Here is a 22170-nt window from a genome sequence, read left to right on the forward strand (position 1 = left end):
CAGCAGCTCTGTTAGACCATCGCGGCTTCCAGAAGTTAGGGGCCCCGTAGGAGCCGATGTGCTGCACCGTCAGAGAGATCCCAGCCGCTCGCCTCGACTATATCCAGGTATAGCTGCCGCTCTCCAGCCCTCGGACTCACTGAGAATGTCAGCCGGCGCAGGGCAATAAGAAAGCTGATTAACAAAATACCAGCCAGTGAGTCAGAGGCATATTGGGGTGAGTGTACACTAGAGGCACACAGGGTCTCCTATATTCACCTCCAGGTAGCATAGAGATCTTTCTAGCGCAGTTGTTAGTTTGCGCTATGGGAGTCCTAGGCAGCGACAGGCCAGCTGCAGTCTTCCCCTCAATCAGTGAGGTTCCAGGTGCGAAAAAAAACGCCAGTGGGTTAGCTGCAGGGCATGGTAGCTTGCACTCCACAGCCTATGCACAAGCTCCTCCTCTAAAGACGCCCTTTGCCAGATTGGATTTTTAATGGTCAGATTGGATTTTTAATGGTCTACATTTATATTTAGTTCACACATAGAGATCACGAACTTTCGGTTAATAATAATTCTTAAATTGTTTATCAAAACAATTTCCACATTTATATTTAGTTCACACAAGATGGAACAGTAGTTTGAAATGTAAAGATCCAACAAAATTCACGTAGATTAAGTTTATTTTCTCTATCCCCTCCTCTTTTCCATACTGCAACATGATTAATTCCCTGTACAATTAGTAAGTTAACATCTGAATTATGTTGATTACTGAAATGTCTTGCTACTTGTGTATGAGAATCAGGATCCTCAATAAATCTTACGTGTTCTAGAAATCTATCCTTGAGGGGTCTTTTTGTTTTTCCCACATATTGAAAATTGCACCCCCTGCAGGTCGACAGATAAACTACATGTGTAGTGGCACAAGTAATAAAAAAAAATTTTTTTTTGGATGTGCCATTGTTGGTAGTAGAGCTAAACGTAATCCCCTTCATTCAAAAAATTCCATGTTTTTTTGTGTATGCTCATCTAAGATGCACTTGCTAATAGGCTGTGAGCTATGTAAGTGCATTCGTTTACCTTTAAATGCACCCACTCTACGGTGCTTAGACACAGCTGCAGAAATAACTGCTTCCAGTAGACATGGTATATCACAATTGTTCTATGTCTCCTTAAGGAGTCATTTTTTCCCCTCTTTTCTTCACTTCCTAAAATATGCACGTGTGCTTATCCATATATAAGGTTATCTATGTATAGTTGTGTATATGCATTTTTTTATATATATATATATATATATATATATATTTTTTTTTTTTTTTTCCTCTCTTTTTTTAATGCTGGGTTTTACCACCTATTTCTTGGAACACCTTTTCTTGCATAACTGTAGAATATACAGGGTTAAAAATAGTTTTATCACCCGCAGGCATTGTTGGAAATTACCTGAATTCATCCTCTCATCTGTGGAACACACCAAGTTCTTATGGAATGAGATAGAACACTTTCTAAAAATTAACGATAATGGCTCAGTTAGTGACTACAGCCTTTGGGGTGCCCTTAAGGCATACACCATAGGTCTTTTCATCAAGCTCAAAGCCGAGCATAGAAAACAGCTAGGAAGTTCCCTGGCACAATTACACGTGACTCTTCGAGGTCTAATCTCCACACATATGACATCGCTTTACCCCCCAGGTCTTGAACCATATAGAAGAGATTAAGGCACAAATAGAGGAACTAGAGTCCAAAAGGCTCCAAGCACAGATATGCCAATTTAAGCAAACCTTCTATGCCAAAGGTAACAAAGCTGATTGTTTGTTGGCTAATAAACTGAGACAGCGCATGGTGGAGGCCCGAATTCCACTCATTAAAACCCCTACTGGAACAGTTTGTCTTCCCTCAGACATAGGGAACGCTTTTGCAAACTATTACTCTTCCTTATACAATTTAGAAAACTTTACAGACACTACCACCCCACCAGTGTCTCAAGTGCCAAACTTCTCCATCATAATAGAGACCAACTTCTATCCACTCCTCCAACAATTTCAAAAAAGTGCTGACAAGTGGAATGTCCCCTGTATATCCTGGATGAGAAGGATAGCGGCATTCAAGATGGTACTACTCCCCAAACTTACTTAATTATTTTGTGCCCTCCCCATCCCCATACTTAAATCCCTGATCGGTAAGTTCCAATCGGTTAGCAATAAATATGTTTGGAGAGGCAAGCATCCCAGGGTGGCCACGAGAATCATGCAACAACCGCTTATAAGTGGTGGTGCTGGCGCACCCAACTTAACTTACCATGAAGCTTCGAGACTAGCTCATATTCTCGCCTGCAATGATAAAGCCTCCTATAGTAAATGGAAAAAATTGGAACAAGCAACCTTACCTAACCCATTTCTTCTAATAGACCTTGTGTGGTTACCCAAACATGTCAGATCTTCTTATAAAATCCAAAATGAAATCATCCTACATGCACTCCGCTTTTGGGACAGAATCCGCTCCCTACCAAAGATTGCCCCTCATCCGTCGCCTATTCACTCTTTCTCAGGCTTACTCATGGGTCTCAGAGATTCCCATCCGTCCTTATGAAGAGACTGCGGTATCCAATGTGTAGCTGATTTGTTCCCCAATGGACGATTACTTTCGCTGGCACAGTTCAGTTCTATATATAATCCGCCACAACTCCTGCTGTTTGAATTTTGGAGAGTACGCAGCCTTTTGAGATCTTGGGGATTCCTTGATTGTCCTCTACGGGACCCCACAGGCTGGGAAAAGAGATGGGCTAACAACATCAGGACCCCTCAGGGGCTTTCAGTCTCTTATAGAGACATGCTGAATCCTCCTACATACTACAAGTCAGCTTATATTATTGATTGGCAGAAGACTCTTCATTTTGACGCTGGACAGGATGAGTGGTCCAGGGCCATACTGCTCACCAGGCAAGCCCTTCATTGCATCACGTTACTCAAACTATATATTAAAATGTGCACGCAATGGCATCTTACCCCCCTCAGGCTTTTCAAAATTTCCCCTTAAACTCTCCCCTTTGCTGGAGAGAGTGTGGGCTGGTGTGGACGCCGACTCACATATGGTGGGAGTGCCCTGAATTACAATCTTTTTGGCATGAGATCGAGCACAAGCTCAGGACTTTAGACCCTTCAATAGGGAACGCCCCGCAAACTATGCTATTTCCTTTACACATCAAAACCTCCTCAATTTCTATTGACCTTTTTAGCATATATTTGCTTATGGCAGCTAAGCTGTCGACTTTGGAAGCAAAAGTCCCCCCCACATGGAGAGACGTATCTAAACTCATGCCCTATCTTGAAATAATGGAACAACCGATCTTCACCCAGAATAATAAAATTCTCTTGCATTCTCAGATTTGGGACAAATGGAAGCAGCTTAAATGATTAACAATACACCCTATTCCCCAACCGACCACAAACATATCCCACAATGCTTTTACAGTAGTCTCTTCTTGCCCTGCCCTTTGGTTCCCTCCCCTCATCACCCTCTTTCTCTTCTTCTTTCTCTTCCCTCTTCTCTTCACCTCCCCTTCCCCCCCTTTTTTTTTTCCTCTCCCCTTCCCCCCACTTCCTCCTCTCCCCTTACCCTGTATATACTTGCCTACCTCAGGCTCATTACCTTTGCTCCTTTTTCCTACGGGTATCAGTTTTTTTTTTATTAAGCAATAGTTGTCTATCTCTCGACTCAGCTATAGATATATTTTTCCCTTGTTTCTCAGCACCTGATATATGTGTTTACAAAATGATTATCCATCTTAACTACCTCCTTTTTTTGTCACAGCTTACGTTTATGGACTAAACACCTCTGTTAATTATGTATCTGGGCTTTAGTCTCAGAATACTATACTCATGCATGCTATTCCTGAATTATCTTGTTATGCAAATACTATGCATCCATGTTTGTAATGCTGTGTCCATTATTTCAATAAAAAATATACTTTAAAAAAATAGTTTTATCGAGTTTTATGGAATGTAGGTGGTAACTCCCCTATTGAAAGTAATTTGTGATCTGATCTTGTGTTATTACAAGAAATGCATTTATATAATAAGGAACATAAAAAGTTGAAAGTAGCATGGGTTCAGAAAGTTATATTTGCTTATTTAAATAAAAAAGTGGTGGTGTGGCAATCTTGATTAAAGGGACATAATACTCATATGCTAAATCACCTGAAAGTGATGCAGCATAACTGTAAAAAAGCTGACATGAAAATATCACCTGAACATCTCTATGTAAAAAAAAGAGAAGATATTTTACCTCAAAATTTCTCCAGCTGACCAGAGTAAGGGCTCTTTAAACAGTTATACTTCTGCTATTTTCCAGCTGCAAGTTAAAAAAACAAAATGCATGCTTACCTGATAAATGATTTTCTTTCGGAATGATGATGGTCCACAGTCATCCATAACATATGGGATATATGGAAAGATAGGCGCACCAGGACAGCAAGACACACCCTGGAGAGACCATACACTCAGGGAGGTCTAGCTCTCCCAAACCTTTCTATGCACTTTAACGCAGCCAGACTATCTCACATACTAGGGTGGAATAATAAGATAAACACCCCGGGCTGGTATCAGGTTGAGTCCTCGTTGCTCCCTCCAAATCTAACCCTAGCTGACCTTTTGTGGATACCCTCTCATCACAGACAAAATCTAGTACACCTACATCCCATACTACAATAAGCACTACAATTTTGGGACTCCATCAGACACGATCCCAACATTTCCCCTCACCCATCTCCCACCCTTACCTTAACAGCGGTCCTGTTCTCGTTGCCGGATGCACACCCAGACTTATGGCAGAATCTACAAATCAAAACTGTCACTGACTTCTATGAATCCGATATCTGGATCTCTCACCTGCAGCTCTGCGCTAAATTTAATATACCCCCTAGACTACAGTTTGAAGTTTTCTGTATTAGCTCCTGGCTCCTCTCTTGGGGCTACCCAAAGAGAGCCCTCCAGAAAACATCATTATGGGAACACACATGGAACAAAGCACACACTATAAAACACCCTTTATCCCTACATTATAACTTGCTTTCCAACGCTAAGCCGCTTCACAAAATCTTACAACACCGTGCCTGGGAGAAAGAGATTGGATTTATGGTAGACACTAGTATTTGGAATATCAGAATGCAGCTTACTAGAAAATTACTTCATTGTGCTACTTTGTGGGAGTTATACTACAAAATCACAGTTAGATGGCATTTAGTTCCCACTAACCTACATACAATCTATAATTCCCAATCCCCTCTCTGCTGGAGACTCTGTGGCTTACCAGGAACTCACATTCACATTTGGTGGTCTTGCCCTAAAATTCAACCTCTTTGGAAGAAGTTATATAATACACTTAGCAACCTAAATATCAGACCCCCTTATCTACCGGAGATTGCCCTTCTACCCATGCCAATACCTAACCTAGACAATCCCACAGACGTGCTTACGATTTATCTCTTGATGGCTATGAAGTTAGCTATAGACAGAACATGGAGGAACAAAATTCCACCATCATTCACACAAATTCTGTCCATAGTCAAACAAACTAGATTAATACTAGATTAATACTAAACTCATGCATGCTATTCCTGAATTATCTTGTTATGCAAATACTATGCATCCATGTTTGTAATGCTGTGTCCATTATTTCAATAAAAAATATACTTTAAAAAAAATAGTTTTATCGAGTTTTATGGAATGTAGGTGGTAACTCCCCTATTGAAAGGAATTTGTGATCTGATCTTGTGTTATTACAAGAAATGCATTTATATAATAAGGAACATAAAAAGTTGAAAGTAGCATGGGTTCAGAAAGTTATATTTGCTTATTTAAATAAAAAAGTGGTGGTGTGGCAATCTTGATTAAAGGGACATAATACTCATATGCTAAATCACCTGAAAGTGATGCAGCATAACTGTAAAAAAGCTGACATGAAAATATCACCTGAACATCTCTATGTAAAAAAAAGAGAAGATATTTTACCTCAAAATTTCTCCAGCTGACCAGAGTAAGGGCTCTTTAAACAGTTATACTTCTGCTACTTTCCAGCTGCAAGTTAAAAAAACAAAATGCATGCTTACCTGATAAATGATTTTCTTTCGGAATGATGATGGTCCACAGTCATCCATAACATATGGGATATATGGAAAGATAGGCGCACCAGGACAGCAAGACACACCCTGGAGAGACCATACACTCAGGGAGGTCTAGCTCTCCCAAACCTTTCTATGTACTTTAACGCAGCCAGACTATCTCACATACTAGGGTGGAATAATAAAATAAACACCCCGGGCTGGTATCAGGTTGAGTCCTCGTTGCTCCCTCCAAATCTAACCCTAGCTGACCTTTTGTGGATACCCTCTCATCACAGACAAAATCTTGTACACCTACATCCCATACTACAATACGCACAACAATTTTGGGACTCCATTAGACACGATCCCAACATTTCCCCTCACCCATCTCCCACCCTTACCTTAACAGCGGTCCTGTTCTCGTTGCCGGATGCACACCCAGACTTATGGCAGAATCTACAAATCAAAACTGTCACTGACTTCTATGAATCCGATATCTGGATCTCTCACCTGCAGCTCTGCGCTAAATTTAATATACCCCCTAGACTACAGTTTGAAGTTTTCTGTATTAGCTCCTGGCTCCTCTCTTGGGGCTACCCAAAGAGAGCCCTCCAGAAAACATAATTATGGGAACACACATGGAACAAAGCACACACTATAAAACACCCTTTATCCCTACATTATAACTTGTTTTCCAACGCTAAGCCGCTTCACAAAATCTTACAACACCGTGCCTGGGAGAAAGAGATTGGATTTATGGTAGACACTAGTATTTGGAATATCAGAATGCAGCTTACTAGAAAATTACTTCATTGTGCTACTTTGTGGGAGTTATACTACAAAATCACAGTTAGATGGCATTTAGTTCCCACTAACCTACATACAATCTATAATTCCCAATCCCCTCTCTGCTGGAGACTCTGTGGCTTACCAGGAACTCACATTCACATTTGGTGGTCTTGCCCTAAAATTCAACCTCTTTGGAAGAAGTTATATAATACACTTAGCAACCTAAATATCAGACCCCCTTATCTACCGGAGATTGCCCTTCTACCCATGCCAATACCTAACCTAGACAATCCCACAGACGCGCTTACGATTTATCTCTTGATGGCTATGAAGTTAGCTATAGACAGAACATGGAGGAACAAAATTCCACCATCATTCACACAAATTCTGTCCATAGTCAAACAAACTAGATTAATGGAACAATATTCCTTTAGAGTTCAGGATAAGACTGACCTCTATATCCCACCCCCCTCCCATTCTATTGGCTGTTCCGATCAGCCAATAGAATGCAAGCTCAATCTGATTGGCTGATTGGATCAGCCAATCGGATTGAACTTGATTCTGATTGGCTGATTCCATCAGCCAATCAGAATATTCCTACCTTAATTCCGATTGGCTGATAGAATCCTATCAGCCAATCGGAATTCGAGGGACGCCATCTTGGATGACGTCCCTTAAAGGAACCGTCATTCGTCGGGAGACGCCGGAAGAAGAGGATGGATCCGCGTCGGATGCTTCAACATGGACCCGCTCCGCACCGGATGGAAGAAGATCGAAGATGCCGCTTGGATGAAGATGTTTGCCGGTCCGGATGTCCTCTTCTTGCCGGATAGGAGGAAGACTTTGGAGCCTCTTCTGGACCTCTTCAGCACCGGATGCCAGGACAGATCGGTGATACCTGTTGAGGTGAAGACAAGGTAGGAAGATCTTCAGGGGCTTAGTGTTAGGTTTATTTAAGGGGGGTTTGGGTTAGATTAGGGGTATGTGGGTGGTGGGTTGTAATGTTGGGGGGGGTATTGTATGTTTTTTTTTACAGGCAAAAGAGCTGATTTTCTTGGGGCATGCCCCGCAAAGGGCCCTGTTCAGGGCTGGTAAGGTAAAAGAGCTTTTAAATTTATTAATTTAGAATAGGGTAGGGAATTTTTTTATTTTGGGGGTCTTTGTTATTTTATTAGGGGGCTTAGAGTAGGTGTAATTAGTTTAAAATTGTTGTAATATTTTTCTTATGTTTGTAAATATTTTTTTATTTTTTGTAACTTAGTTCTTTTTTATTTTTTGTACTTTAGTTAGTTTATGTAATTGTAGTTATTTGTAGAAATTGTATTTAATTTATTTATTGATAGTGTAGTGTTAGGTTTTATTGTAGGTAATTGTAGGTATTTTATTTAATTAATTTATTGATAGGGTAGTGTTAGGTTTAATTATAACTTAGGTTAGGACTTATTTTACAGGTAATTTTGATATTATTTTAACTAGGTAACTATTAAATAGTTCTTAACTATTTAATAGCTATTGTACCTGGTTAAAATAATTACAAAGTTGCCTGTAAAATAAATATTAATCCTAAAATAGCTACAATGTAATTATAATTTATATTGTAGCTATATTAGGATTTATTTTACAGGTAAGTATTTAGCTTTAAATAGGAATAATTTATTTAATAAGAGTTAATTTATTTCGTTAGATTTAAATTATATTTAACTTAGGGGGGTGTTAGTGTTAGGGTTAGACTTAGCTTTAGGGGTTAATCCATTTATTATAGTAGCGATGAGCTCCGGTCGTCAGATTAGGGGTTAATAATTGAAGTTAGGTGTCGGCGATGTTAGGGAGGGCAGATTAGGGGTTAATACTATTTATGATAGGGTTAGTGAGGCGGATTAGGGGTTAATAACTTTATTATAGTAGCGCTCAGGTCCGCTCGGCAGATTAGGGGTTAATAAGTGTAGGCAGGTGTCGGCGACGTTGAGGGGGGCAGATTAGGGGTTAATAAATATAATATAGGGGTCGGCGGTGTTAGGGGCAGCAGATTAGGGGTACATAAGGATAACGTAGGTGGCGGCGCTTTGCGGTCGGCTGATTAGGGGTTAATTATTGTAAGTAGCTGGCGGCGACGTTGTGGGGGGCAGGTTAGGGGTTAATAAATATAATATAGGGGTCGGCGGGGTTAGGGGCAGCAGATTAGGGGTACATAGGGATAACGTAGGTTGCGGCGGTGTACGGAGCGGCAGATTAGGGGTTAATAATAATATGCAGGGGTCAGCGATAGCGGGGGCTGCAGATTAGGGGTTAATAAGTGTAAGGGTAAAGGTGTTTAGACTCGGGGTACATGTTAGAGTGTTAGGTGCAGACGTAGGAAGTGTTTCCCCATAGGAAACAATGGGGCTGCGTTAGGAGCTGAACGCTGCTTTTTTGCAGGTGTTAGGTTTTTTTTCAGCTCAAACAGCCCCATTGTTTCCTATGGGAGAATCGTGCACGAGCACGTTTTTGAGGCTGGCCGCGTCCGTAAGCAACTCTGGTATCGAGAGTTGCATTTGCGGTAAAAATGCTCTACGCTCCTTTTTTGGAGCCTAACGCAGCATTTTTTTGGACTCTCGATACCAGAGTTAATTTTATGGTGCGGCCAGAAAAAAGGCCGCGTAGCGTTAACAGCCCATCTACCGCCAAACTCCAAATCTAGGCCTAAGTTAGCTACAATATAACTATGAGTTATATTGTAGCTAGCTTAGGTTTTATTTTTATTTCACAGGTAAGTTTGTATTTAGTTTTAAATAGGTATTATTTAGTTAATAATTGTAACTTTAATTTAGGTCTATTTTAATTATGTTAAAGTTAGGGGATGTTAGGTTTAGGGGTTAATATAGTTTAATTTAGGTTGTTGCGATGTGGGAGCCGGCTGTTAAGGGGTTAATAGGTTTAGGTAGTGTTGGCGATGTGGGAGGGGTTGCGGTTTAGGGGTTAATAGGTTTAGTTAGTGTTGGCGATGTCGGGGAATGACGGTTTAGGGGTTAATACTTTAGTTATTTCGTTTGTGTTGCCGAAGTTTGGGAACGGCGGTTTAGGGGTTAATAGGTTTAGATAGTGTTGGCGATGTTTGGGGGGGTGCAGTTTAGGGGTTAATAGGTTTAGTTAGTGTCGGCGATGTCGGGGAACTGCGGTTTAGAGGTTAATAGGTTTAGTTAGTGTTAGCAATGTGTGTGGGGGGTGTGTGGTTTAGGGGTTAGTAGGTTTAGGTAGTGTTGGCGATGTGGGGTGGGTGCGGTTTAGGGTGTCGGCAATGTCGGGGAACAGCGGTTTAGTGGTTAATAACTTTATTCATTTAGTTAGTGTTGGCGATGTGGGGGCGGCGGTTTAGGGGTTAATAGCTTTAGGTAGTGTTAGTGATGTGGGGGGACGGTGGTTTAGTTTTTTTTTTTCGGATCCATTCTTTATTCATATGCATTATTCTATAACTTCAGAATAGAATAATGCATATGAATTAAAGATCCAAAAAAACGAACGCATCCGAAACCGATTTAATGTAACGTAACTAATTTGCCAGAACATTTTTTTTTTAAACTTAACTAAACTAATTTTCCGAAATAATTTTTTTAACTAATTGAAAACTAAACGAATTTGTGTATCTCTCTCCTGTTTTTTATAGTTGTATATATTTTTAATTTGATTTATGTGTAATTTAATTGGGGTTAAGTTAGGGGGTGTTAGGTTAGGGGGTTTAGTTATTAGTTTATTACTTTGCGTTGTTGGGGGAAGGCAGTTTAAGGCTTAATAGTTTTATTTAGTGTTTGTGATATGGGGGATGGCTGTTTAGGGGTTGATAGTTTTACTTAGTGCTTGCAATGTGGGGGGATGGCGATTTTTGGATTAATAGTGTAGTGTAGTGGGTGTAAGTGTACTTTGTAAAGTACTTTTGATGTGTTTTGTGAAGCTTTTTTATTTCGCAAAACACATAACTACAGCTCTTTGAGTGCGGAAAGGATTTTTGCGTAAAAGGAAATCGTCTGCGGGCAATAGAGATTTATTCAAGACTTGTAATATTTGCGCTATGGAAATTGATTGTGATATGACCATATCGCTCGCAGAAGAGCCAGGTCACGTGACTTGTAATCTAGGTCAATGGGCAGAAGAAGTGCAAAACAAGTTACTACTGCTGCCACCTAAGCAAAAAAGGACAGGACTCCTGGACTCTCACCATCATAAAAGAAATTAATTTATCAGTAGTGATGTTGCGAATAGTTCGCCGGCGAATAGTTCCCGGCGAACATAGCATGTTCGCGTTCGCCGCGGACGGCGAACATATGCGATGTTCAGTCCGCCCCCTATTCCTCATCATTGAGTAAACTTTGACCCTGTACCTCACAGTCACAAGACACATTCCAGCCAATCAGCAGCAGACCCTCCCTCCCAGACCCTCCCACCTCCTGGACAGCATCCATTTTAGATTCATTCGGAAGCTGCATTCTTAGTGAGAGGAGGGACAGTGTAGCTGCTGCTGATTTTATAGGGAAATCGATAGCTAGGCTAGTGTATTCAGTGTCCACTACAGTCCTGAAGGACTCATCTGATCTCTGCTGTAAGGACAGCACCCCAAAAAGCCCTTTTTAGGGCTAGAACATGACTATGAAATAATAGCAGACAGCTGCCAGTACCCAAGATGGCCGCCGATAAGGCAGATGGGGAGGGTTAGAGAGCTGTTTTGGGGGGATCAGGGAGGTTGGGGGCTAAGGGGGGATGCTACACCACAGCATATGTAAATATGCTAAAAAATATTATTTTTTTTAAAAAACCTTTAATTTTAGTACTGGCAGACTTTCTGCCAGTACTTAAGATGGCGGGGACAATTGTGGGGTGGGGAGGGAAGGGAGCTGTTTGGGAGGGATCAGGGGGTCTGATGTGTCAGGTGGGAGGCTGATCTCTACACTAAAGCTAAAATTAACCCTGCAAGCTCCCTACAAACTACCTAATTAACCCCTTCACTGCTAGCCATAATACACGTGTGATGCGCAGCAGCATTTAGCGGCCTTCTAATTACCAGAAAGCAACGCCAAAATCATATATGTCTGCTATTTCTGAACAAAGGGGATCCCAGAGAAGCATTTACAACCATTTGTGCCATAATTGCACAAGCTGTTTGTAAATAATTTCAGTGAGAAACCTAAAATTGCGAAAAAAATTAAGTTTTTTTTTAAATTTGATCGCATTTGGCGGTGAAATAGTGGCATGAAATATACCAAAATGGGCCTAGATCAATACTTTGGGTTGTCTATTACACTACACTTAAGCTAAAATTAACTCTACAAGCTGCCTACATGCTCCCTAATTAACTCCTTCACTGCTGGGCATAAAACACGTGTGGTGCGCAGTGGCATTTAGCAGCCTTCTAATTACCACAAAGCAACGCCAAAGCCATATAAGTCTGCTATTTCTAAACAAAGGGGATCCCAGAGAAGCATTTACAACCATTTATGCCATAATTGCATAAGTTGTTTGTAAATAATTTCTGTGAGAAACCTAAAGTTTGTGAAAAAGTTAACTATTTTTTTAAATTTGATCGCATTTGGCGGTGAAATGGTGGCATTAAATATACCAAAATGGGCCTAGATCAATACTTTGGGTGGTCTACTACACTACACTTAAGCTAAAATTAACTCTACAAGCTCCCTACATGCTCCCTAATTAACCCCTTCACTGCTGGGCATAAAACACGTATGATGCGCAGTGGCATTTAGCAGCCTTCTAATTACCAAAAAGCAACCCCAAAGCCATATAAGTCTGCTATAATGGCATGTCTGGCACACAGTGTTGGGGAAAGGGTCCATCTGACCACTGATACCTGGTCTGCAAAGCATGGTCAGGGCAGGTATATCACCTACACTGCGCACTGTAAAGCGGGCGTAACCCTTACACTACCTGATCGATACAACATCATACCTGATGTTTTAAAGCACGGTTTTCCAAACAATTTAGGAATGTTAGGTGATTTATGCCCTTTATGGAGTAAAACCAAACTCTGCATCAACTATGTAATTTTCCATGGGAGTTTTGCCATGGATCTCCCTCCGGCATGCCACAGTCCAGGTGTTAGTCCCCTTGAAACAACTTTTCCATGACTATTATGGCCAGAAAGAGTCCCTGTGGCTTTTAAAATTTGCCTGCCTATTGAAGTCTATGGCGGTTCGCTCGGTCCGCCGGTTTTGCGGAAGCCCAAAATTTTATGTTCGCAACATCACTATTTATCAGGTAAGCATACATTTTGTTTTCTTTTATCAGATAGTGAGTCCCCCATCTTGTGTGGGGATGTATACACAAGCAGTGAAGTCTTCAAGATCACCATGAAATAAGGAGGGACAAACAATGAAGACAGATATGTTGCTGATCAAGTACCATGACCAACAGAACTTTCATGCCAAGAGCAGCCACAGAAGACACATCAAAGTGATAAAACTTTGAAAAAGTGTTCAAAGAAGACAAAGTAGCTACCTTGCAAACTGATTAATAGAAGCCTCAATTACAAAAGGCCCAAGATATAGAAACTGTTCTAGAAGAATGGACAATAATGTCCTCAGGGGGAGTCTTTCCCATAATCAAATATTTCTTACAAAATAAGGCTTTAAGCCAAGCAGCTCAAATATCAACCATAGCTTCTAACTTTTGCGAGAAACAGAGAAATCTTTTGTGGCTTCCATATAATATTTGAGATAACTCACAAAATCGAGGCTATGAAGAAATCACTCCTTAGAATTCTTAGAAGCAGGACAAAAAGAAGCAATCACAATTTCCTAATTGATAGTATCTGTATATATACTATCTTTGTTATAAGATTAGCCTTATCCTTATGAAAAGTCAGACAAGGAGCTTTGGAAAACGGAGCTGAAAGATCTGAAACGATTCTGGCAGAAAAAAGTAGCCAGAAGAAAAAAAAGACACTTCCAATGTAGGAGATTAAGGTCTAAATTAGGCATGGGTTCAAAAGGAGGGACATGAAGAACCCTTAAAACCAGAATAAGATTCCAAGGCAGGAGAAACTGAACAAATAACTGGTTTAATTCTGACAAGAAACTAAAAAAAGGGCTGTAAATCTGGAATTTTAGCTTTTATCAAATGGAACAAGAAAGAAGAGCTGAAATCTGGCACTGCAAATAATTAACTGACAGTTATTTTAACCCTACCGCATGAACTCAAAAACTCTAGGAATCCTAAAATAATTCCAGGTTTATCCTTTGCAAGCACACAAAGCAAAAATGTTTTCCAACCCTTATGATAAAAATGCTTAATGACAGGTTTCCTAGCTAGATGACAATAACCTTGTCAGAAAAACCTCTCTGAGACATTACTAATCCTTCAAATGTCAAGCCAAGTTTTGAGATCCTGATACAAGAAATGACCTTTGCGAAAGAAGATCCATTCTTAGAGGAAACCTCCAAGGCAGACATAAGGGCATTTTGAACTATGTCCACGAATCCTGTGAGGCCACACTGAAACAATCAGAATTAATGAAGTTTGTTCGTTCTTGGTTCTGGCTATCACTATAGATAGCAACATAAATGGAGGAAAGACATAAATCAGGTTGAATGAACAAAGAGGAACTACTAGGGCATTTATCAGGCTCACTGAAAGGTCCAGAGACGTGACAAAATAATGCAGCAGTTTGTAGACATGTGCAGCTAAGAAAATTTAATTTCAGACAAAATTTTGTTCGAATATTCAGGAAAATTAGTTTCCCCTTCACTATTTGTTTTTTGTTTTGTTCAAAACTAAATAAAAACTGAATTGTCTTTAAACATTTACATTAGTTTTCATTAAAAGGTTCATCTGTAGCTACAATGCTTACCCTAATGTGCTATCCAGAGCATGGAGAGCACATTAAGGTGAGTATTAAGCACTTAAAAAAAATAAAGGAAAACAAATGAATACTGACAATTTTTGTTGGTGCATTCATTCAGCGAGCAACTATGAGATCTATCTCGGGCAGAACCCAATGTCTTACAATCTGGTTGAAAACTTCATGATTGAAAGACCACTCTTCTTGATGAAGAGACTGGCAACTGAGAAAGTCTGCCTCCCAATTGTTAACACCCAGAATGTGGATGGCAAAATTCTGCATTAAAAACATTCTGCCCAACTGTTGATGTGGGACACTTCCCTCTTTGCTAAAGAACTGCAAGTTCACCTCAGCTCATTAACGTAAGCCACTGCTGTGACATTATCTGACTGGAATCAAAGAAAAGATTCCTGTCTGAGGTTGGCCCACTATGAAGATTGCACCAGAACGTTTATGGTTAATCTCGCTTCCTGAGGACATCACACTCTTTGCACTCTCCAAGATCCCCGGACTGAACCCCAACATAACAGTTTGGCATCTGTGGAAATTACTATCCACATTGGCTGGAAAAAAAGGAGCATCACAAATAAAGCTATTTGCTGTACTTAGAAGATTTATGTGATCCTGAAGTTCATCCAGAATACTTTATCCAGACAAAAGTTCTGAAAGGTTGTCACACCATACAGCAGTTAAAGAGGCAACACTGACAACAGGCAAAAACATAAGACATGCCAGCTAAAAGGATCATCTATCAAAAACCTCAAATGTTCTATCCAAAGGATGCTTAGAAGAGGAACTATCTAGAAATAGCTGCATCCTTCTTAGGAATAGTTTCACAAATCTCCATACTAGCAGAAGGGAGAGGGAACATAGATACAAACATAAGCAATCAAAAACAAAAGGAATTCCTAGAAATTAATTCAGAAAAGAATGCTGTTTGTGGACTGCCTTAAAATGTATCAATGCTAAACTGGTTGCTTAACTTAGCAGGGAAATCCACTCCTTCTAAAGAAATTAAAACATCCTGTAACAAGGCATATTGAAGCCTGAAAATTAAGGGCACATTTTCTGCATCGGCAGCAGGGTCATGAGATTCAGAAAGTCCATCATCAGAGGAAGAATGCTCAGAGTCATAAACACCCCTATTATCAATGGGTAACTTAGAGAAGCCACTCCTAAGGGAAGACCCTGATGCGCTAAAGGCCAAAGAAGAATCACCTTTCAAACCGTGCATGCATCTGTGCTTAACATAAGGTAAATAGCCAAGCAGGGGGCACACCTAAGAATCTTTACTAAGCATACACAAGCTTGAGAAGGTTAATGCTAAGTACTATCAACTAAGTGCTAACTTTATAACTGTAAAAAAGCAAAGGCTACATAACAAATAACCCAGCAAACAAAGAGATAAACAAAAGTATGCCCCCAATTTGAGATAAAGCTGGGATATGATCAGAATATCTCACCACTTCACTGCAAATAAATAATGCACTGATTAATTAACCCCAAATCTTCAATAATCCCCCTTCAGAGGATATTAACTCTGTATCCTATCAAGGTATAAAGGAGCCACACTGTGACCCTGTTATAGTGTTTTATGTGTAAAAATTGAAACGATCTTACCTCCAGGATCCATGCTGTGGAACAGAACACAGCCTCTCAAGTTTGACAGTCTTATAGCAGCGCTCCTGACATGGACTTGAATGAGAGAAAGCAGGCAGTGAAACTCATCAACACTGATTGCTTAGGGTTTTGCAGAAAAACTTTCCCTGCATCTCCAGACTCTAACTTTCATCAATACTCTTACTGAGAGGTTGACATGACTACTTAAAACTCCAGTCCTATCTCGAAGGGCAGATACCCTTTTTCAGGACTCTCTGAATTTTCTGACACTTCTATGCCACCTCCTAACGTGACGAAAGGCAAAGGGTGACTCGGGTAATGAGGAAGTGGGGCCTTTGGCTGGGGTGTCTTTGCCTCCTTCTGGTGGCCAGGTGTTGTATTTCCCAACAATAAGGAATGAAGCTGTGGACTCTCCCTATCTTATGAAGGAAAAGAGTGCTAACAAGATTAACCCTTAGCACACCTGCCCTGCCACTGAGTATTAAAGCCAAGAAACCCAAAGGTAATATCAAGAGTCAATAACCTCATTTAAAATTTAAAAAGTGCTAAAAACTACTAATATTAGATGTTTAATGTAAAAAGGTATGTGCCCAGAATATGTGAATCATGTGTACTTTTTCCACTGTGCTTACCTCAGCACCAGCAAATAGCTCTGTGGAATTTGCTGGCGCTCTACAAATAACTTAAGATAATAATAATAATAATAATAATAATAATAATAGAAAAGCCCATCCCAGGCAGTGCAAGCACAATGATAAGTATCTATCATAATTAAAGTGATGGTAAAGATTTGTACTGTATAATCAAATCCAAAATGGATACAATATTTTAGATGGACTTTAATTCATACATTCTAATGAAGTAACGCTATAATCTACTTTTTAATATAGTGAGCTAATGCTTTGAACTGTTCTCTAATCGGTGTTCTAACAACTAATATGTTGTTTTTGTAGCTAGAGTGCCGATTGGAAGAACAAGTAGATCAGTACTTAAACCTTCACCTCATTCCATCAAGGAGGTAAGGGAAAAGACTGAGGATTCAGGGGAAGTGGGAGGGATTTAAAGCTCTTGTATGTTGGAGTGACCTTTGCCTCCTCCTAGTGGTCAAGAGGGCAATTATCATGGCCTGAATGGGGACAAATACATTTGTTTCCGCGAGAGCCTTCTGAGATGGCGGACAGCAATCCGCACGACCGCATACAATCGGGTTGATTGACACCCCCTGCTAGCGGCCGATTGGCTGCAAATCTGCAGGGAACGGCATTGCACAAGCAGTTCACTGCCAGACACATGATAAATCGGCCCCATGGACTCTTGCCATCTGATGAAAGAAAATATAAAAAAACATTGATAACAGTAAAAAAGGAATAAAAGCCAATGAAGAAAGCAAGAAACTTCAAAATTATCTGCAACTTTATCAGACAGTAAAGAGAGAATTTTTTTTTTATAAATGTACAAAACAAAGGGAAGAAATAATAAGACAATCAAAAAATATATACAAATCTTGAAATCTGTGTACTAACATCACTGGAGCCAAGTCCATCCAATATACTATATTTAATGAACATACAACAAGGTTGGCCTTCAGAACAATCATGCAGTACAATTTTAGTTCTCACTGACAAATTAATTGATTATATTTTATTCTACATACCTTGTCAAATAGAATCGACATGATGAAATAATCTAGTAGGAAACTCTCAGAGATTGTGCCATAATCAAATTTAAAAAAGACCACAGTGAATCCTAATGTGACAAACTGATGGAGAGGGTCAGAAAAAGCAGAGCGAAGCAGTTTCATACCAGCAATGGTTATTAAAAGGGTATCATATCTGTAAAGAAAAAGGAAACAAGCACAATGTATTAAAAATAAGTAATTTTGAGCAATAATAAAGACTATCGGTAGACCAGACCAATATACTGTATCACAAATATATCTGAATCAATAGTAAAAATCTGACGGTTTTAAATGTTGTTTAAAAGGTACAATAAATTATACAATTTGTAAACACATAGGCCAGGATTACAAGTCTTGCGGTATGGTGCGATATGGTCTTTGCATGCGGAATGGTCACCTACTTGATATTACAAGTCACCGCAACGATCCATCCCACATTCAAAGACCTGTAGTTATGCGTTTTGTAAAACAAAAAAGTTTCATAAAACACATTACATACAAATACAAAAAACAAATACAAATTACACTAACACCAATAAACTACACCATTAACCCCTAAACTGCCACCTCCAGCATTGCAACTAATAAACCTATTAACCCCTAAACCGCCACCCCCGCATCACAGCTACCTAAATTAAACTATTAACCCCTAAACCATCATCCTCTCACATCATCAAAACTAACAAAGGCTAATAACCCCTAAACCGCTATCCCCCCACAACACAAATACCCAAATTACCCCCCCCCTAACATTAACAAAATTAAAATACACCTAAATTACAGTTAAAATATACTAACACCTTAAAATAATTAAAAACTTACATGTTAAAAATAATTAAAAACCTTAAAAACATTACTTGTTTTAAAAAATAAATAAGACAAAAAATAAAAAAGCTACATTACCAAACAAGAAACCTAACATTACTAAAAATCATAAAACCTAACAGTACCAAAAAAAACTACCATTACAAAAAATTCAACACTAAAATTACAAAAAATAAAAAAATCTACCACTCCCAAAAAATTTTTTAATCCAAAATAATAAAAATTATTCCTATTCTACACCCTGTTCCAAATTATTATGCAAATTCTATTTCGGTGTCACAAAGGTTTAATTTTTTTTTTTTCAGTTTAACTCATGGATGGCATTGTGGCTCTTTTGATCACTGAAAACAATCTCGGACACCTGTGATAATTAGATTGCCAGGTGAGCCCAATTACAGGAAAAACTACTAAAGGAGGGTGTTCCACATTATTAAGCAGAGCACCATTTTCAAGCAATATGGGGAAGAAAAAGGATCTCTCTGCTGCCGAAAAGAGTGAAATAGTTCAATGCCTTGGACGAGGCATGAAAACATTAGATATTTCACGAAAACTTAAGCATGATCATCACACTATTAAGAGATTTGTGGCTGATTCAGAGCACAGACGGGTTCGTGCAGATAAAGGCACATTGAGGAAGATTTCTGCCAGATCCATGCATCGGATCAAGAGAACAGCTGCTAAAATACCATTACATAGCAGAAAACAGATATTTGAAGCTGTTGGTGCCTCTGGAGTCCCACGGACATCAAGGTGTAGAGTCCTCCAGAGTCTTGCAACTGTGCATAAACCTTCCATTCGGCCACCACTAACCAATGCTCACAAGCAGAAATGGCTGCATTGGGCAGAAAAATACATGAAGACTAATTTTCAAACAGTTCTGTTCACTGATGAGTGCCGTGCAACCCTGGATGGTCCAGATAGATGGAGTAGTGGATGGTTGGTGGACGGCCACCCTGTTCCAACAAGGCTGCAACGTCAGCAAGGTGGTGGTGGAGTCATGTTTTGGGCCAGAATCATGGGAAGAGAGCAGGTCGGCCCCTTTAGGGTCCCGGAAGGTGTAAACATGACCTCTGCAAAGTATGTGGAGTTCCTGACTTACCATTTCCTTCCCTGGTACAGAAGGAAGAACTATACTTTCCGTAATAAAATCATCTTCATGCATGACAATGCACCATCTCATGCTGCAAAGAATACATCTGCATCAATGGCTGCTATGGGGATAAAAGGAGAGAAAGTCATGGTGGGGCCTCCATCCTTCCCTGACCTCAATTGAGAACCTTTGGAGCATCCTCAAGCAAGATATCTATGAGGGTGGCAGTTTACATCCAAACAGCAGCTCTGGGAGGCTATTCTGACATCTTGCAAACAAATTCAAGCAGAAACTGTCCAAAAACTTGCAAGTTCAATGGATGCAAGACTTGTGAAGCTGCTATCAAATAAGGGGTCCTATGTTAAAATGTAACGTGACCTGTTAAAATGTTTAAAAAGTTAAAATGTTGTTCAAAGTTTGATTGAAATAGCTTTTGATTTCAGTAAATATGCTGCAAACACAACAAATGACAATTTTCAGTTCTTTACAACCTATAAAATGTTTTGAAACTTACAGTGCGTAATAATTTGGAACAGTGCATTGTAAGTTTTTTATTTTGAAAAAAAAATACTGTTATCATTAGGAGGTTTGTTCAATAAAATTTGAATTGTACTCTTAATAGTTGATAACATGAGAATTATGCTGAATGTTGTTTACATCAATTATTTAGGTAAATGAGAAAGATATCATTGGCATAATAATTTGGAACAGGGTGTAATACCCCCAAAAAACAAAAACACCCCAAAAAAATAAAACTCCCTAATCTAAACATAAATTAACAATTGCCCTTTAAAGGACCTTTTGCAGGGCATTGCCCCAAAGGTAACAGCTCTTTTACCTTAAAAAAAACACCAATTACCCCCCCAACACCCCAAAATAAAAACAAACAAAAAAACTAATCTAACCATTGCCTTGAAAAGAGCATTTGGATGGGCATTCAGCTCTTTTGGAGCCCAAAAAATAAATAAATTCCCTAATCGTAAAAAAAAAAAAACATCCCCCCAAAAAATAAAAAAACAAACAGTAATCCCCAAATTAGTACTCACCAATGATGAAGGGCGGCGTTCCATCCTCATCCCGGCGGCGAAACATCTTCATCCATCAGCGTAGCATCTTCTCCAATCTATCTTTATTCTAGTGGCGATGACGTCTGTCCTCCACTTCAGAGCATCGACATGGAGCTCCTCTTCATGCGGTCTTCAGCCGCACACTAAAGATTAAATGCAATTTACCCCTTTAATATGGGGGTACCCTTGGATTCCTGCTGGCTGACAAACTCAAATCAGCCAATAGGATGAAAGCCGGAGACCGAATGAAGTGGAGCTCCATGCTCTGAAGAGGAGGACTGACGTCGCCACCGGTCTGGATGAAGATTGGAGAAGATGCTCCGCCGATGTATGAAGATGTTTCGCCTCTGGGATGAAGATGGATTGCCACCCTTCCTCATTGGTAAATACCAATTTGGGGATTAATGTAAGGGGTTTTTTTTTGGGGGGGGCGGGGTTTAATATTAGGGAATTTATTTATTTTTGGGCTGAAAAAGAGCTGAATGCCCTTTTAAGGGCAATGCCCATACAAATGTCCTTTTCAGGGCAATGGTTAGATTTATTTACTTAGGTTTTTTATTTTGGGGGGTTGGGGGGTTTTAATGTTAGTGGGTATTTGATGTTTTTTTTAGGTAAACGATTAGTTATCTTTGTGGCAATGCCCTGCAAAAGGCCCTTTTAACGGCTATTGGTAGTTTATTTTTAGATTAGGGTTTTTTATTTATTTTTTTGGGGGGTGTTTATATTTGTGGGTGTATTAGAATAGGAATATTTTTTATAATAATATAATAATTATTTTGGATAATATTATTTTTTTGTAATGTAGCTTTTTTATTTTTTTGGAATTATATTGTTTATTTTTTATTGTAATGGTAGTTTTTTTTTTGTAATGTTAGGCTTTATTATTTTTAGTAATGTTAGTTTTTTTTTGTAATGTAGCTTTTTATTTTTTGTATTATTTATTTTTAAAAACAAGAAATGTTAGGCTTTTTTTAGTTTAAGCTTAGGTTTTAATTGTTTTTCACAGGTAAGTTTTTATTTATTTTAAGGTAGTTAGTATATTTTAACTTTATTTAACTTTATTTAGTGTTGACGATGTGGAGGGATGGCGATTTAGGGGTTAATAGTTTAATTTCGGTAGTTGCGATGTGGGGGGTGGCGGTTTAGGAGCTAACAGCTTTATTTATTAGTTGCGATGTGGGGGGATGGCGATTTAGGGGTTAATAG

The 22170-nt window shown here is 39.3% G+C and overlaps 1 protein-coding gene across 1 annotated transcript in view; it reads right to left on the reverse strand.

The window, feature by feature from the left end:
• The window catches only part of LOC128657846 (pecanex-like protein 2), a 629457-nt gene that overhangs the window by 241751 nt on the left and 365536 nt on the right, over positions 1-22170 (reverse strand). Inside the window, 1 exon segment of the mRNA XM_053712268.1 lies at positions 17959-18136. Within this exon segment, the coding sequence (XP_053568243.1) occupies positions 17959-18136 (178 nt within the window).

The sequence above is a fragment of the Bombina bombina genome, chromosome 4 (genome assembly GCF_027579735.1).
Source record: "Bombina bombina isolate aBomBom1 chromosome 4, aBomBom1.pri, whole genome shotgun sequence".
Classification (NCBI taxonomy): domain Eukaryota; kingdom Metazoa; phylum Chordata; class Amphibia; order Anura; family Bombinatoridae; genus Bombina; species Bombina bombina.